At 39.3% G+C, this 19,605-nt stretch overlaps 1 protein-coding gene across 1 annotated transcript in view; it reads right to left on the reverse strand.

Annotated features, from left to right (window-relative positions):
• The window catches only part of mapkapk2a (MAPK activated protein kinase 2a), a 36,804-nt gene extending 17,410 nt beyond the window's left edge, over window positions 1-19,394 (reverse strand). The window contains exons 1-2 of the mRNA XM_030052315.1: window positions 18,704-19,394; window positions 2,675-2,814 (exon numbers count right to left, since the gene is read on the reverse strand). Of these exons, the coding sequence (XP_029908175.1) occupies window positions 2,675-2,814; window positions 18,704-18,889 (326 nt within the window). The 5' untranslated portion in view covers window positions 18,890-19,394. The remainder of the gene's footprint in view (window positions 1-2,674; window positions 2,815-18,703) is intronic.
• Between the last annotated feature and the right edge of the window lie 211 nt (window positions 19,395-19,605).

The following is a 19,605-nucleotide window of genomic DNA, read 5'->3' on the forward strand; positions in this document are numbered from 1 at the left end:
CCAATGTCTATTAATGATTTGTTTGACTTGACTTGAAACTGTGGGGTATTCTGACACATAGGTAGTTCTGTTCATATTTTCATGGTGAGAAGGTGGGGGATTTAATAGTTCTTCCCTCTTCTTCTTACCGGCCTTCTCAATAGCCCTGTCAATAAGACGTTTGTCATATACCCTTTCTTTAAACCGCTCAGCCATTTCTTTAGCTTTAATGTGGTAATCCTCGTCATTACTGCATATTCTTCTCAACCTGATGAACTGCCCATACGGGATATTATCAATGAGGTGGTCCGGATGGAAACTAGTTGCATGTAAAATGGTGTTTCTATCTGTGTTTTTACGATAAATGGACGTCTCCAAGCCCCTGTTGTCATTCACAGAAATAAGTAGATCCAAGAAATGAATCTCGTTTTGACTATATTCCATAGTGAACTTCAAATTGGGATATGTTCCATTAATGTAATCATTGAATGCCTTAAGGTCGTCTTCACTGCCTACAAATCCCATCATAATGTCATCAATAAATCTGCGAAAAAACAAAATATTACCAGAAAATGGGTTGTTATTAAATATATGTTTTTCCTCCCACAGTCCCATATACAAATTTGCATAGTTGGGGGCAAAAGGTGACCCCATACTTGTGCCTTGTGATTGCAAAAAATATTTTTTGTCAAACATAAAATAATTAGACTTCAAAATAAACTTTGTCAATATCATAAGCAGTTCGCCAGGGAGCCAATCTTTTCTGGATTCCAAGTAAAAGTCCATAGCTTCTAGACCACCTTCATGTGGGATGTTGGTATAAAGGGCTTCAACATCAAATGTAACTAGAAACGAGTTTTCTGGCATAGTTAGGTGAGTCAACAGTTTTAAGACATCTGTGGTGTCAGCCACATAAGATGGTAAAGTCTTCACAATGTCTCTGATGAAGAAGTCCACAAATTGGCTTAAAGGTTCAGACAGAGTTCTTACTTGCTACAATCAGTCTGCCTGGCGGATTCACCAATCGCTTATGTATTTTGGGCAGTAAATAGAACACAGGAGTCATCGGGTATTCTACTTTCAGAAATTCAAATTGTTTTTAGTGATCCACTGTTTCTCCAGGGCTCTGTTCAAAATAGAATCCGGCTTTTCTACAAAGGTCTCCACCGAGTTATGTGGTAACTGTCTGTAAAAAGAGGAGTCACCAAGTTGTCTATAGGCCTCAGTGAGATAGTCCTTTGTATTTTGTACCACTACAGCCCCACCCTTATCGGCTGGTTTTATCAAAAATTTTGGATTCTGTAGTTCACTGAGGGCTTTTCTTTCCAATATGTTGATGTTCTGATTCTTGACCTTGTTTTTTCATTCATACTGTCGAACCGTTCGGTATGAATGATTCACATGACTTGACTTGTTTTCTTTAAGAGATAAATTTGCGGGATATATTTTACTTTTGTCATATTTTTGTGCTACATGAGAGATGTGTATTGTATTTCTAAATATGAGGTCTCTAGCTAATATAGTGCTTCCTAGTACTCTTTCATATTTCTATTCTATTTCCTTGCCTAATATATCATTGATGGTTTCTATGTAAATATTTTTCTAGGTTGTGTAACTTTACAATTTGGTTAATATTTTTCTGCTTCTTGCTTGTTGTTCCAACACAGTGTATTAGACCCTGCATTTTCCCCGGTACACTGATGTGTTTTTTTGCCTGAGTCAGGCTTTAACAGTGAAATTGGTCAGGTGACCCACAAGCATTTAAAAAACACACCGGGAAATGATCAGGCCAGATTTGAGGTGAACCTGAAGACGCTGAGGTGAAACGCATTGTTCCCTCTAAATAAAGTGTTAAAGTAAAGTTTGAGTCAGTGTGCAGAGGATCTGTTTGTATGAGTACATCATAATTTTTACTTGGTGAGTGGCATGTCTTGCACTAGGTTCACCTCATTGTGTTTGTATTAAATGATTCAGTGAAATCATAGATGACCAAAAACAAAGTGTTTTCTACTAGGGTTGTCAAAAGTATCAATACTTTGATAAATACTGAGACTAAACAATTCCAATACTTCTTTCCAACAGCATTCTACAGTGTTTTCTCTAAAAATAAAAATTAAACTTTTTTTTTTAAATACATTTTTGAGAAGTCAAATATGACCTTGACCTGCATCTCAAATCAATCCTCAGGTTCCCAGCTCTCAGATGATATTTACCACTTCCATGTGTCTTTTACTGTTGACCTTTTATCCCCCCCAAAGATCCCCTGCCCCTTTACTAAAATGTGTCTAAGAAAGGGCTGGAATGGTAAGAGGTTGAGGAACAGCAGCTCTATATACATACAGAAGTTTGGAGAAGTTGGTGAAAGCTCCCACTTCATCACAGCAGCATTAAATATCCTCCATTAAAATGTGAGTTTAACAGCATTAGCAGATTTTGGTTTAGCTAACTATGAGGTTTACCTGAATAACAGCTGAGTTGGGTTTTAATTGGAAAAAATAGTAGTGGTTAGTAGTTTGGTAACACTTATGTTTGGTCTTTTAAATCCTTTAACCAAAAAAACAAACAAACAAAAAAAAAAACCCACAACAGAAGTGGCTGTAACAAAAGGCGGAGTAGATCTGCCAATTTAAAATGTATTGTGAATGCATATCTGTACATGCTGTGTGGGGGTTTGCGTGTGTGGACTTGCACTCACCGCTCCATGACAATAAGCAGACACTTCCGGCCCTGATACAGGTTCTCATAGACATCAATGATGCGCACAATTTTGCCACAAGGTGACGCCCTCCAATGGAGCTCCACTTCCCTACGGGCCTTGGAACAGTCCTGCAGCATCTGGACAGAGAGACAGAGGTGGGGAGGGAGGAGGATTAGTTCATCATACAATGATTTCATGAAATTAATTAGTAGGGGAAATGTGCACAAAATGGATCCCAAGTCAACACCTAAGAAGTGGATAAAAAAATTAGTTAAGGGTGATCTTGCACTGGTTTACATTAAGAAAAAAAAAAAAAAAGAAACCTACATGACAATTGAAATTCACTACTAACTCACAAAACGAATACACATAAAAGGTAGAAATCCACTGCTGCCATCAGCTGGCTGCTAGAATGTTGAAAACATGATGTAGTCTTCCCTATATGTGCATCTGCAGCGCCCTCTTTGGGCAACACTCTGCTATTGCAACAGAGCACTTGTAATTTAAAAGATTTTCGTATATATTGTTTATTCATTTGGGGCACCTTATTAATCCCTGAGGGAACACTGCAAATATTTTTTAATTCTGTTTCTCACTGCTTCAGATTACGTTTGTTTTTATACTGTCCATTTATTTTGATTGTCAAAGCACTTTGGAAATGCTGTTGCAATACAGACTTTATTATAATTAGATTTTTGATTGTCCCCCTTCACAAAAAGGTCACATTGGCAGGGTAGCTTCAGAATAGTGCCGCTGGAGCAGGTAAGAATTCAGTTTTCTACTCAAGGACGGTACATTTCCTTCCCCCAGGCAGGCACTGCACTGTCATACTTGTACTTGGCATTGATGAAAGCCATACATAGACCACCAAAAACACAATAAAAATACAGGGGAAATTGTGGTGCTGACATGTTTAACAGCTTAATTGTTAATCGCTGTAATGCTGTTTTAATCAGATGACTTATGTTTAGTGAATGTAAATGATGTAAATATTTCCTGTATCATAGTGCAATCATATATTGTAAAATAATTCTATCAAGCTTCAATTAGGCTCTTGAAAAATGCCCTGATAAAATGTTTTTTTTTTTTTTCTCATAATTTTGCAGAGCATAAAAAAAAATGCCCAGGAACAGTCATGAAATCAGTGAAAATCAGTGAAATGAAGTCAGTTAGGTGTTTGGTTTCAGAGGTCAAAATCAAGTACTAAACAGAAAGAGGTACTGGTGCACCTCTGGACAGGACCCTCTGACCTGGTCTGCTGTAAATCACACAGCAAATACCATGAAGATTGTCACAGGAAACTAGCTGACTCCCTTACAGCAGTAAAAAAGTTGCTAGGTCAAATATAGGCCTGAACTACATGCTCCAACCCATCTTAAACAGTAAATATAGGCTAACTCCACCACAGAGAGAACACTTTCAACTTCTTGAATCTGCTTTGGCAACCTCAGATCCCTTCTTGTGCATCACCAGTGGTGAATCTGTGCACTCTCCCTACTGAAATTTATTTGTTTCCAAACTTATTAGCAAACCCAAGGCATCAAGTTTGAATTGATATAAAAGTAGACCTAAATATGTTCTGTGAATCCAAATTTAGGACACAAATGTGTGAAAGACTATTCTCCAACATGCAGGTTCTCAGGTGCCTCTGCTGCTGTAATAACATTGTTTAATAATTACTTTATTTTATTATTTATCAACTCAGTTTACCCCGGGCCAAAAAACAACAGAATAGACAGAACAACATAAAGAATTCGGCCTAGTAGCATTCACAGTGAGCAATCGTCTGTCCATTTTGTTGTGCATGACATTCCTGCCCTGCCCACGGACGCGACACAACAGTGGGAATGGATCCAGCGGACAATGAGAGCTGGGAGAGCCAGAGTGGCAAGTCCGCCAACTGACCTGGAGTACCAGCCTCTTCATAGTCTCTGCACCCAACTCCAGCCAAGGTCAGATCGTGTCCTTTCACCCAACCCACTGGAAACACTACTTCACACAGTTCAACAAGGACACACTTCAGGACGCCTCCTCAGTGCCTGAACTTCAACCCAATCCAGCTGACAGCAGCCAATGCCCAGTGAAGGCCCCACTATATCTGCTTTATGTTCTCTGCTGTTGTGAATGCATCCACACTTATATTCACTTTGAAACAACAGTGGTTTGAAATATGAACCATTTGGTCAAGAATGCAGTTCTATGTGCTGGTTTGGTTTAATGAAACACAAAGCGATGGAGCATAACGATTCTAAAAAAAGATTATTTTAATACTTAACAGTTTATTCTGTCTCACAATTATATTCAGCCTGAAGGCATACAGTGAGCTTCATAATTATCGACATATTGTTACCTCAAATCCATATTCTTATTATTTTGGATGTTTAGTTGTTGTTGTTGTTTTTTTGAGACTAACAAATTCCTCTGCTTTTTCAAATAGTAGCAATAGGCTACAGTTGTAATGTGATTCAAGAGATAAGTGAGCTTTAAGGTTGCCATTCAAATTGTTTAAAAAAAAAAAAAAACATCTTTGTACTGGCAACTGGCACTGCTCTCTGCTTTACCTTAGTGCTGAAGGCACATCAGAGTTCAAGCACCCTTTGGGACAAAACAAACAGGGGTGGGTCCTGCTGCCTGCGTCACAGCAGACATCTGGGTGAAAAAACATCAAGTCAATAACCTACACCTAAACCTAAACCTGTGTACACACATACACACTAGACAGGAGACGGACAACTGATGCAGTGTAATATTGTGTAACACAGTGTATGCTTTCAGCTCGTACACTGTTTAAAATAAATAAAGAAAGAAAGAAAAATAAAACAATAAAGAAAAAAGTTAAGGAAACACTGTTCTAATATATATCTATATCTCTATCTCTCTACAGACACACACACATATACATATAGATAGACGGATGATATAGACACATATACACATGTTTAACTTACACTGCTGCAGTGCTGAACAACAATATTTCATGCATCATCTACTGCTATACTGCTCTTATATCTTGATGATATCTAATCATACAGTAACTCTCACACATACCATAACACACCATGATGCCCACACCCTTTTCTCTACACTGGCCATTGCATTATGTCAATAAGTTCTCTATCCCATAGCCTAAGTCTTGGGTGTAACTGCCTGCAGCGACAAAGCTAGGTTGACAGGGAAAATGGACCTTGCTAGCCACAATATAAATCTAAAGCACTAACCACTGGTTCACAGCACTACTGCTCTTTTTTACCAACTATAGGTGGATAATACAGCTAGTGTTCTGTACTTGATGCAGAGCTCACAATGCCAGAAAACCACAATATATGGCTGCGAACCACAAAAAATGGCTGGTGCAGTCTAAAAATACAGGAGTTTTGTCTAAATTACTCATAAAAAACACCGCTAACCAACAGCCATCCCTTCTGTGTGTCCACTGCAATACTGCCATAACAGACATAACAAAGTTCAAAACACTAGGGTTATCTCCACATTTCTGACTGACTGAATTATGTGCTGGGCTGTTTAAATGCCAGTGCTTCACAATACTTGACAAGTATTACTCTGCTGTCCATCTAGAGGAACTATGAGGTAGACGTTGAGGCACGTGTTAGAAAAAAAACATGCTCCAAAACTAATATTAGCAACTCCAAATATAAAACCTCCCTCCACAAACAAAGACTTCTGTCTCCTGAACACACACACACACACACACACACACACAGACAGACACACACACAGACACACACACACACACACACACACACACTCTGTCTCTCTATTGGTGCTTATATGACTGCAGAGCCCCCATCTGCTGCGGGCCCTTTGAGGCTAAGCTGTGAGCTTTGTGGAGGAGGAGAGGGATGAGGGGGGCAGATGGACATACAATGAACCCCCTCTTGCCAGCACAAAGGCCCCAGAGCCTAGGGCAGGACACACAGAGGTGGAAGCAGCCTGGGCTGGAGGAGCATCCATCTTCCACCTGCCTCTTGGGACTACAGAGGCATGGCTGAATTAGGGAGATGAGAATAGGGTAAAAAACAAAGAAACTGACTGCTCAGTACAGGAAGGAGATTACAGAGGGGTGACAGAGGTTAAGTTTGGTTCGATCAGAAAAGCCTCTTAACCGGACACAAAAGGGTTAAACAACAGCCCACTAGTATGGCTGAGTTGTGTGTATGTGTGTGTGTGTGTGTGTGTGTGTGTGTGTTTGTGCACAATCTTCTTGTGAAGCAGCAAACATGTTTGTGTGTCACTGGTACATGATCTGCTTAAAAACATCTGTCAGGTGCTCACATAACCATCAAATGTCCATGTGTGAATGTGTGTGTGTGTGTGTTTGTGTCTCTGAACGTGTGTCAGAATTGCTGTGTCATGAACCAGTTAACCAGTATAATAGTTAGCTGGAGGCATGTCTGTGTCATGAACCATGACACAACAATCCTGATAAATATGTATGGCACTATTTGACTTCTCAGTGACACTGTCGCCCAAGGCGCCATGACCTCTGACCACGATCTGTGTGTTTGAGCTCTGTCAATCAGGTTCACATGGTAACATTGTGTTTTCTTAGCAAACCCTCAAAGCAAACACAGCAAACAGAGCTTTTGTGGCAAAATAATGGCATAATGATGAGCTACTCTATGTCTAATAAAGAGATCAAATGCACACTTTCTTACTTTAAATTAACAATCCATGCTTTGAAGCTAGTGCTAGTCATGCTAAAGCGCTGTCCAGCTCAGTCAGTCATGGTGACATCCTGGCTCTCTGACAGTCAGCTGAAGGCATGTATCTGTTTATTTAGCAGGTGTCCTAGTGCACAAAAAACCGAGTCATCATTACAGAAAAATAAATAACAACAAAAACAAACAAACACTGAAACAATGGCAGGCACAGGGGTGGGAGCAAAAGAGAGAATGAAATTCAAACAGATAATGGGTCATTCCATGTCATTTCAACAAATTTTCAGGACATCCCATGCACTTGGGTCTAAAAAAATTCTGAAATTTTCACCGGTTGTTCCTTATTTATCCAATAGGCACACTGTGAAATATTTGTTTGCTCGGATGGATACTTTTTGAGATAGGGCCAATTTAGTGAGGGGGTTATGTGTTGGTTTTGGCGTGTTTTTCGCACGTTCTTATTTTTCCTCCATTTTCAGGTGTCAATATCTCAAGAACTACACCACATAGGACACTGAAATTTGGTACGATAATACACCTCCACCAACTCTCTCAGAATATACAAAAACATCTGTCATACATCATAACTGGTATGAATATACACTAATGTATATGAATATACACGAGTGTATATGATATACAAGTGTATATGAAAATGTGTCTGATGATGAATATTCATAATGTATTTTGAACATAAAAACCCAAACTATAGTATGAATGTGACATGACAAATAAATGTAAATTTCTGATGCAATGGTCATTATATTTAGGTTAATAATGGACAAATAATAAACAATAAATGAATATAAGACACAGAAGCTACAATGGTCTAATATTGAGGAATTTCAATATTCGCAAGTGGTGAAATAGCCCCATATTTGGGATCAAAAATAAAAAAGAAGAACTTGCATAAAGAAAAACTGTTTGATATCCCAAGAAAGAGTAGGCTTTGAACTTTAAATTAAAACGGGGATCAGATTTTTTCGTCCAAACATGGTCGACCATGAAACCCGTGTAATTTTTTTTCCATTTTTGAGGGGCCGGCAAACCTACCAGTTATGATGTATGACAGATGTTTTTGTATATTCTGTACCATACACACGTTCAGAGACACAAACACGCAGACGTTTTCCTATATTCTGAGAGAGTAGGTGGAGGTGTATTACTGTACGGAATTTCAGTTTCCTATGTGGTGTAATTCTTGAGATACTGACACCTGAAAATGGAGGAAAAATAAGGACGTGTGAAAATCGCACCAAAATCGACACATACCTCCCCTCACTAAATTGTCCGTATCTCAAAAAGTATCCATCCGAGCAAACTAAAATTTCACAATGTGCTTATTGGATAAATAAGGAACGACTAGTGAAAATTTTCAGAATTTTTTGAGACCCAAATGCATGGGCCATTTGTTGAAATAACATGGAATGGCCCTAATGACTATGTCTGTGCTGCACAAAGAAACTGGCTGGGTGAGCAAAGTGCAGAAAGAGGGAGACTACGGAGTCTGTAACTGTCTGATTAAAAGGAGGAGCAAAAGAAAGGAGTTGTGGGAGAGAGAGAGAGAAAGAGAGAGAGAGATGAAAACATGGTAATACTGCAGATTAAATGAGTGATGGATGGTAGATTCTGTAATTTTGGCTTATTGTTGACTGACCCCAAACCCCTTTTTCCCACTATCCATTCATGTTTTGAATCTCCCTCTGGACACAGACTGGTGTGTTATTTGCTTTATAAGGTTGCTTTCAGGGTGGGGGTGTTTCCCTGCAAATCTGGGGCATGGTTCTGGTCTTGTGTGCGAGTATGCATTTTCATTTATGTATATATATATTTTCAGACACAAAGCCTGATACCAGGGAAATTCCACTTACACATAATGCTGACACTGCTTCCTATTTTCTTTTCCTAAGTGATAAATTGCATGACAACTGATGGCTCTGATGTGTCTGAATTAGGCTAATTCATTCAATAAAGAGGATAAGTAGCAGGGCAACAGATTATTATACTAATTTAATCTTCTGGTCGATACTCGTACAGAAGCACTGCTTGAACGAAGTGTAATACATCTTAACAGTTTGACTGAATGATGCCAACTTTAGAACAGGAAAAAAAACATTTCACTTCCCTTTACTGATAAGGCCTTTAAGCAAGAATGAAGCACTTTACTTCCTTATTATAAAAGTATCATGTGGAAAGAAAGACAGACAGAGAAAACATGTAGCCTATATAGAGGAAAAAGCGGAAGATAGGTGGGAGTTGGGAAAAGAAGGGATTATGAAAGTATTAAAGGAAGATTAGCCTCAAAGAAAGTGAAGTCTATACGGAGACCTCATCAGGGAAGCATGTGCAGCCATTCATAAAAAGAGTGCACTTTTAGCATCACTCATCAACTGTTACATCAGCTTGGAAATCACTCTGTACCAGAGTGAAGTTTGGAGGGAAGAGAGAGGAAGCAGCTAGCGAGAACTGGGTTTGTTTGTCAAACCACACTACCACATCCTACAAAACACACTAGCCTAACGATATTGGAGGTGACAGAAAAAGATGTCATCCAAAGAGCTAGTGGGGGCAGGGAATAACAATATGAATGGCTACACAGCATAATTCTAGATATTGTAAATCATATTTGGCCAAAAGAGCTTACAATACCAAGCTAAATCTTTAGAAAAGGAGCTTTTACTGCAGCTAATCCATCTGTTTTTCACAAATATGTCAAAGTAGATTTCACAGCAATCTCAAGGGGGAAATAAGATCTTACTGATTATAAAGAGACCTGTCGGAATTGTACCACACCACTGACAAACAACCCAGACTTTAACACAACAGGCGGTAACACTGATCAGTGGGTTAGAGCCAGCCTAGCAAATACTGGACATAACTACAGCAATCAACAGACTAAGAAAGAGTGGACAGGAAAAGAAGCAAAAATCCATGTGCTTTCAGCCAACCTGTAAGCAGGCCTGCTTGTCTCAGTCCCTCTAATAAAGTCTGCATGGCTGTCTGCCCAAATACCTCAGTGCACTCTCACTGAAGATAAGATACACATTCCTCTGCAACACAAAGGCACATGCGCACAGAATTGTCAAAATCTAAGCATAGACACAGGGGGACAGAAATGAGAGAACATACTGGTAAAAATGAATCCTTATAACAATTACAAAAAGGGTGCGGCAAGTGTGCATTTTATGTTGATATGCAGTATTTGCCTCTGCTGACTGTCATATTAAAATATTTACATATATTTGCACTGTATGACTGGCTACATTTCATGATATCTTTTTTTGTTTGTTTTTTTTTTAATTTAAGCATCCGTTACAGGTTACTTATGATATCACGTGGCAGTGATAGTGATAAGACCTACAGGGCAGTCCCATTAGAGCTGAGCTAGTGTCTTTTACTGCATCTATAACCACAGACACTGCCAGGTCAAACAGTGAGTGAAATACAACTGTGCCTTACCAAACTTTCCTACGGCAATAAAAGCAGGAACATTTCTTAATTACAAGTTGTGTTTGGTGCTGTCAGACATTCAATTTGACACTGTATTTAAAAAAAAAAAAAAAAAAAAAAAAAAAGAGAGACAACACTCGGGTGTATCACTCTGCCAGATAGATATATTAATTTACAAATGCATTCAGATGGCAGGCTGCAGTACCAACTTAAAAAAAAAAAAATCATAACAATAAAACAAACAGGAGAAAAAAACACCAAACTGTAAGAACAGAAGTGGATTTTAATTATTCCAGGCAGGAAGAAATGAAATTAGCTGCAGAAGTGTTTGGTTATAACAAAAACTTTCAAACCTGTCCATGGCCCAGAACTGGACTCACAGAACAAACCAATCTGTGGAAACTAACAGTCAAAGAACGCAAAAATAATCATATTACATTTCAAGTCAGTAGATGAAAATTCTGAGCTGTCATAGGCTGAAAAGAATATCTGAATTTGACTACTACTGTATAAAATCTTTAATCTTTTTTAGAATTTTTTGAGACCCAAATGCAATCTTTTATCTTGCTATCCACTTTGCTGCTGTGATGCGTGAAATTTCCCCACCGTGGGACTAATAAAGGAATATCTTATCTTATCTTATCTTAATAAATCATTGTTGTTTTCTGGCAACACTACCCCTTTATTTGGTGGCAAACAGCAACAGAGTTCACTACCATGTGTGGCGGGTCGTCAGGTCTGGCTTGACCCGTTGGCAGGGCAAAGCATTGACAGAAAATGAATTTTAAGCATAGATGTCGGAACAACGGGTGCTGCAGGTGCTGGAGAAACGGCATATTTCCCAAACTAAAAAAGTGCACATTAGCCAAGCTTAAATCTATCTATCTATCTATCTATCTCTGTGTGTGTGTGTGTGTGTGTGTGTGTGTGATAGATGGATGGATAGATGGATAGATAGATATACATATACACATATACACATACACAGATAGATAGATAGATAGATAGATAGATAGATAGATATACATATACACAGACAGACAGACAGACAGACAGACAGACAGACAGATAGATAGACAGATAGATAGACAGATAGACAGATAGACAGATAGATAGATAGATAGATAGATAGATAGATAGATAGATAGATAGATAGATAGATAAAGATCTTTATTTCTTTGGACAGCTTCCCATTTTATTACAATGTTACTGTTAATGTGTTAATCTACATAGAAATAAAAAATAAATGCTGGAAGTTTCTCATACATAACACTAAATACTAAAAATACAAAGTAACTTGTACTTGTAGTTCAGGTGTGTACACAAACTAATAATTTCTGCAATCAACAAGACACCAAAAATAAATAAATAAATAATAGCTTTAAGAGGAAAATTATACTTATTATGGGAGGATAAATACATTTAGTTAACAAGCAAAAGACCTATGACACACATCATGAAAGCTGAAATCATGATGTGCTCAACAAAGAACAGAGCAGGAGGAAGGTCCCAGAGAACATCTTCCTTCCTCTCTCTCTCTCTCCCTAACCCCTTTCCTTCCTCTCACCACCTCATGACAAGGGCATGGCCCAGTTCTTCCTTTGTATCTGTGTTAACCTTTTATGAGACATCTTGACACTGGGTGAGCTCTAGCAGAATCTGGCAGTCTCCCCTGGTTTTATTTGATTATTATTTTATGTGAAGTTCAGAGAGACTTTTCAATGCCTAACATCACATCCACACAGGACGTGATGCAAGTGAGAGAATGGTCAAATGATGTGAAAAAAAAAAAAAAAAAAAAAAAAATCAACAGCAGTCATTCAAAAGGTTTATCTAGACTGACAAAGAACCAAACAACCACTGACATTCTGCACCCAAATATTGCTCAAGTTGTCTATTTCTGCAACATTTTGCTGAAAGATCCAGCCCATGTCTTGCACTTGCTTGGTTCTGATTTTGTCCTTGTGAAATCTTTCAGTCACATTAAGACAGGTGCACGCTGCAACATTGCCCTGTATTGCTCCCATCACTGTGACTGGATGAGATGCCATTTTTTTTTGCCAATAGAAAGTCTGGACACGCTGTAAGAATGTAAGAAGGTGTGAGCTGATATTTGCCTTTAAGATCAACACTGAAATACTTGAATACACTGGTATTTAATACTGTGTAGTTATGAAATAGACATGCAGCAAATGGCCCAAGGTCGGATTCGAACCCAGGACGCTGCAATCATGAATCAGCCTTAAAAACCGGTGCACACTTTTATCCAGTGAGCTAATGGGACAGCCCAATATATTCATCATATTCAACTCAACTCAGTTCACCTTCCAGTGGTTTTGAAAATGAACAGCCAGTGTTCAGTTAGAGATGCAGCAATGTTCCAAGACAATAAGTAGTGTGGTTAAAAACACATTACCATCCCAGCCCATCAGTGTATGCACATGCCCACTAACACTCCACCCTGTTCAATTTCTCAGCAATTCAGTCAATGAAGAAGCTCAGAAGCTTAAACTGGGTGCGCAATTATTCCTCAAGGCTCCCTGCAATTTCAAATACAGTCCCTGCATGACTTTCACAACAGAGGCAAGTGGAATCCATATCTTGGATTATCCTGCTGGCTCAGAAAGAGGAGTCATACCACAGCCAAAGTAGATCAAAAAATAAGGATCATCTCATCAGAAGACATCCAAACAGGCTCATTCCAAGGTCTTTTCAGGCTGGCTAAATATAGACTCACAGACGGTCTCAAAGACTTCAATGGCAAACAAAAAAGCACAACTTCACAAGATAAGTGAACAAAGATTGAGCCCGATTTCCTCGTATTCACTTGCCGTTCATAAGTCACCCTACATTCATCACAAACATATCCACACACATACACAGACATACATGCCCGTACAGGCAGAAATCAACCGAATGAACCACTAACTAATGACAATGACAGTCAGAGAAAAGGTGAGCTGAGCTGCAAGTCATAGGAAGGAAACAGGTGGAGGTTATGGGGGATATGTTACCTATTGAGATACTGAGGACTTCCATAGGATTAACAACACACTGACAAAAGTAACATTTTATTGTCACTAGTACCACAATCTGGTGTGCTCTGAAAGAGTGCTGAAATAATGTGGATTCTTAAATTTTCCAAAAACTTGCAGAGTTGATGCGAGAGAGGGTGCAAGTTGTGATACTAGTAAACAGTGGACATAGTAAATGCTGCGAAATTTCAATTTTCAGCAAGTATTAACATAGGTTTTTTTTTTTATTATTATTATTTAAACATTATGTATATCTTCATTGAGACATATTATTTGATTAGGAATTTGTATTCATTTACCTGGTAGGCCTAAATCATGAAATTTGAGTGTTCTTGGTGGTGAACTCAGACTCATCCCACTGCATACGCACACACAGAAGGCTAGGTACAATTGGCATGTATCAAAGCAGACCAACGTAAAAGAGGAGATGGGAAGTTGAGGAGGTGTTGGTGGGAAGGCCTCAGGAGCTTTGACTTGAAACAGAACAGAGTTCACTGAAGTGTGTTTTCTGGGCTAGCTCTTAGCTAACACTACACTAAATTAAAGAGTGTTGAGGTCTCACTGCATGGGAATAAGCTAATGCTAAAATTTAAATGTTGTTTTAACTTAGTTTCTTTTCTTGTAGTTCCAGTAAACACTACAAACACTGTATGGTAACTAAACTCCCCTTTACACCTGGCATTACCATATATCTTGTTTCCATTTTGTGTCCTAAAGCAATCAACCTGGATGACAATGACACTTGAAATCAAAAAGAATATCCAGTATGCACAAAAAGATTAAGAAATTTCCCTTTAAAAAAGTGTATTGGTGCATTGCACGTCTTGTAACACTGACCTTTAAATTTGAAGGTCAAAACCTACTCTCCCTTTCCCTCCACAGGCGCCCTGAGAATCCATACATTCAATCATATGCAAGCGGCCACTGATTGATTTCTATGTCCATCCTGGCTGAAGCCAGATCAATATATGTAGTATGGAGACGCACTGCATGCATAGTTTGTTGTTGTTTGCTGACTGCATCTCCACCTCCAGACATGGCAAAGGGGATCTTCGGTATATCTACCACTGTATTTTTGGTAAACAGATTTTTGGTAAAGAATATCCTAATTTTGTTTGAGAGCTGAAAGCTGGATTTTTTTTTTCCCCCAGAACCGTCTGTACTATCAACATGGTTTGTCAGGACTCTCACTAATATCAGCAAATGTATCAGACACTAGATTTCTGCACCCAGCACTACACACACACTAGCACAAAACCATCCATCTTTAATTAGGGTAAAGGTTATACTCTGTCCTTATTCCAGATGTTGTTAAAGAGGAAGGTGTGTAGCCACAATGATTAATGTCTGGTTTATGCTTCCTATGTGACTTGTGATCACAACATCGTTGTATTTCTCAGTAAATCACAGATAAGCAATTATTAGCATTTGTATAGTTTTTTGAAAGTCAAACTCAAGCATTTTTTTGGGCGGCATTCCAACATAATGTAATTGTTTGTGAGCCAACAATCATTGAAAAAAAGCAATCTCCTGGCATGTTTTCAGAGTAAGACGATACCTGCAGATCCTCTGTCTCCTTTGCTAGTATTCACGTCAAGGACACATTAATGTTAAAAGGAAACCAATCAAATCTCAAGTACAAATGACTTTGTCTCAACACAATCCACAAAGTAAAAGTTATTCTGTTTCTGTGACTGTTTATACTCAGCATTTTATTCAAGATTCAAGCATGGACTGGAGCTGAAAAACAGTGCTGAAATTCAAGCATTTTCAAAGATTTCCAGAACCAGTAAAACAAGCTCAGTTACATTTTCAAAGGTGTGCTAAGTATCACAGTGCATTGCCATGACAAGCTGCTTCCTGGAAAGGACTTCATCATACTTGCTTTAATCAAAACAGCTTGTTTAGCCCAACCTATCCTCAATAATCTTCTGAACAACTTATCTGAACAAGTTTAACTAGTCAGGTACACTCATTTGTAACAACCTGAAAAAGTTATCATTTTAAAATTGTATCAAATATGACCTGATTACTCTGCATTAGCATAAGTTTAATCTTAAAATGTATGACTACATCTTATACCTTTATCAACAAAGACAAAATAAGAACAATTACACTGTTAAAAGACCAGTTTCGTGGTGATATCACCTCCTCCTCATGTTCTGTGGGTGGGGGCTTGAAGGTGACTGTGAGTCCAACAGCTGTTTCACCCACCCATCACACCCCCCCACACTCTCTATCTCACACACTTTCAGTTCCAAATGATTCAGCTGCACTGTTAGCACAAAACTTAGTTCAGGAGACAGGCAAAAGTTCTGGGAGGTGATGTCACCTTGGGCTCAGCAGGCAGATTCCCAGTCCTGACGTCTACCATAAACTAATGAATGGGATAGATGGGACGGGGGTGACTCAGCTGACGTCAGCGGAGAGAAGAGCCAGGACATTAGTTCATGCAGCAGTCAGCTAAGGCACCAACCTGTAAGGATACAGTCTGTCCTTTCACACCAGTTGAGGAGACATCAGTTAGGCCAGCATACGTGCCGGCTACAAACTACGACAAGCTGCAAAAGACTTCAAAGAAGTCAGAGGGGGTTGAGCTATTGAATGAAGCGTGTGTGCATCTGTCTTTATGCACGCAATGATCTACTGTTGCACAGAGACTAGGTTCAGTTTTGACACCTGAGGGAAGAACTCACACATACCATCTGGGAAGATTAAGCAGCACAGAAGGGGAAGTCACTGAAATACTGTAAAAACACATTCCTCCACACACACAGACTATTGATAACTGCTGATACAGAGATGATGGAGACGTCTGTATTACAGAAATGTCTATTTCAGTGTAAAAGAACTGCACTCCACCTTCTTTGACCAAGGCCTCCCTGTACGTATATTTGACTATTTTCCAAACAATACTGCCTTATTTTTTATTCTAAGTTGAGCCTTCCTAATTTTAAGTCCCACTTCCCTTTGTCCATGCACATCATCTACAAAACAGAAAACACCCAGAACCATATACAAACTTCATTTCCTTTAGGGCCGCTTAATTAATCCTACATCATCTTATAATGTGATTTTAAGATTCCCCAATCACCATGTAATTTGACAATGCCTAGGTATTAGTTATATTTTGACTTTTCCTAAAAAGTTCCATTGTGGGTGACCAATCACTACCCCTGAATATGCAAAATAAAACAAAAGTTCAGATGGGGACACAGGTTGCTTTAGTGAAAAAGAAACAAAACTCTTCCATATACCACATTCGGGAAAATGGAGCAGTGAGCAAAGAGGAAACAATTTGATTGGCTCAGTATTAGAGGGGAAAATCTTTCCCTGGGTCTGAACATGTAAACGTTTTGCTTTGTAAAAAGGCATCATTGTCTGCCACTTGTTGACACTTTAGTTAAAAAGCAGGATATTTATCTAGTCATATTTTTGAGCCGCTAATCTGTCCAAACTTACTCTCCCTCATTTCCATCTCATCCATGTGCCCACAGACACACCATAACTCAAACCAAAACAAAAACAAAGGCAGACACACGTCAGAAATCACATCTGTTTGAATGCTTTCACCATATCTGCATACACCAGGGGCCCTATTCTTAAAAGACCTAATCAGTGTTATAACAAGGGAAACAAAAAGTCGCAAAGGACAAACAAGACCAACTCCCTCAACAGTTTTTGTTTCCAAACATGACATAGTCACAGGGCTTATGTCTCATTAAAGCCTAGGTCATGCAAGGTTTTAATGTGCCAAGTCTACGTCTAAGTGAATCATCCTGACCTCCAAAGTGAGTAAGGTTTGGGAGACATACAAGCCTAACCAATTGCACAGATTATCCTGTAGTGCGACTAGGATCAAAACTGAATATTCATGCAGCCTAACCCAACAAAAACTTTTCATACATTTTAAATTTTGTTGTCAGTCACTGTCTAGTCAAGCTTGTGTAGTCTGAAGAGGCACAAGACTGCTGGCAGCAGCCATGGGCTCAAGGGAACAGGATAAGGAAATGAATCTCAGAAGAGAGGACACGTGTAACAACAACTCCAACCACACAGATAGTTTGCGTCAGGTTTCCACCACACACACATCACAAACACACACAAACACACACAAACACACACACACACACACACACACACACACACACACACACACACACACACACACACACACGCGTGTTTGTGTATGCACACACAATGATACCACACTCTCTTACTCACAGAGAGCCGTGACAGTGGCCTCTATCAAACGTGAATCTAGGTTTGAAACACCACACAGGACGTTCCCAGGCTCTGATTCACTAGGCTAGAGATCTTGTGCAATAACTTGTTACTTACCAACACAGTATCACAAGTTTAGGATTGCAATCCCACTTACAATGCAAAAATGGTTAACTGCAGGAATGAATGCATTTACTTGAACATGTTCAGGTCACCTGTCTGTGAACAAGTGACGAGTGATGTTTGTCCTTATCAATCAATGACAAATGCAGAAAGAGACCCCTAGAGACAGTTCCTGATACATTTTACAGCCTCTCAGCCTTTTATTGTCTACCTCATTCCTCAGAATACCTGTAAAGTACCTAAAATATCAACATAAAACAGATTATCTGCCCTTACCATGTAACAATGACTAAATAGGCAACATTAGATACAGTGTGAACTAAAATAAAGTATGGCTAAAATGAGCATTGCAGTCTGTAACAGGTTAAATCCCTCATGAGGCAAAGGATCACCAATCAAACATTAATGCATACTATGATCATAACACACACTAGTTGTCATATGAATTTAAGAAACTAAATGTGTGTAGTGAGGTTTATGAGACAGCAGGGGTTTGTGTGCCAAATTCATCCTACCTTGAGCGCATACTTGTCTCCCGTCTTCTTCTGGTAGATCTCCAGCACCTTGCCATTGATGCCCAGACCCAGCACCTGACTGGTGACCTTGTAATCGTCTGTTATGGCGTTTTTCTTGATCTGTAGGCTGCTTCTGACATGGAGGGGGGCAAACTGCCCCGCTGGGTTCTGCGCGTTGGACAACATGACTGAGAGATGAACCGCCACCTCTCAACAACACTCCTCCACTTGTTACTTATAATTAATACCGACTCCTCTTCCTAGCTTGGCTGGAATCTGACAAGTTGTTCAACATGTAACGTTAGCGACAAGGTCCAGCGACTAACCGACGTCTCACTTTCGTAAAGTTTCCAAGCAGGTTGGATAATGCGCTAAGTTAGCAAGCTGTTAGCATGCTAGGTCGAGCCTATTCTTGACCTGTGATTTTTCGGCTAGCAATTCAGCTATCGGTTAGCTTATCCATCTCCGGGGGTGTCTGTCGTCCACCAGTTCCTCAAAGAGCATTTACAGAAGTTTTGTGAAGCATTCCATAAAGCACATAAAGCGCCGACCTTTAAAAAATAACGTAAAACTCAGAGAGTGGGGCTGAAAACGACAAAAAACATTAAGAGAAACACAGACAACAGATAGAAACTCTGACGCCAGAAGCACGCCAAACACTTCACTTTCCGACGGCCAGTCCCTAAGCCGGAGCAGGCTTCACTGTTGACGTCATGGCTGGGACTTTATGACGCTGCTTAAAGGAGAAATGCGCCACATTACAGGAAAACATTGGATTTATAGCATCAAATTATTCTTTTTTTATGATGTTTAAAATATGACAGCATGTGCATTAAAATTGAGGTTGATGGGGCAGAGGTAGGCTAAGTAAACAATAGCCGTATTACCATAAAGCAAAAAGT

The sequence above is a fragment of the Myripristis murdjan genome, chromosome 5, assembly GCF_902150065.1.
Source record: "Myripristis murdjan chromosome 5, fMyrMur1.1, whole genome shotgun sequence".
Taxonomy (NCBI): Eukaryota; Metazoa; Chordata; class Actinopteri; order Holocentriformes; family Holocentridae; genus Myripristis; species Myripristis murdjan.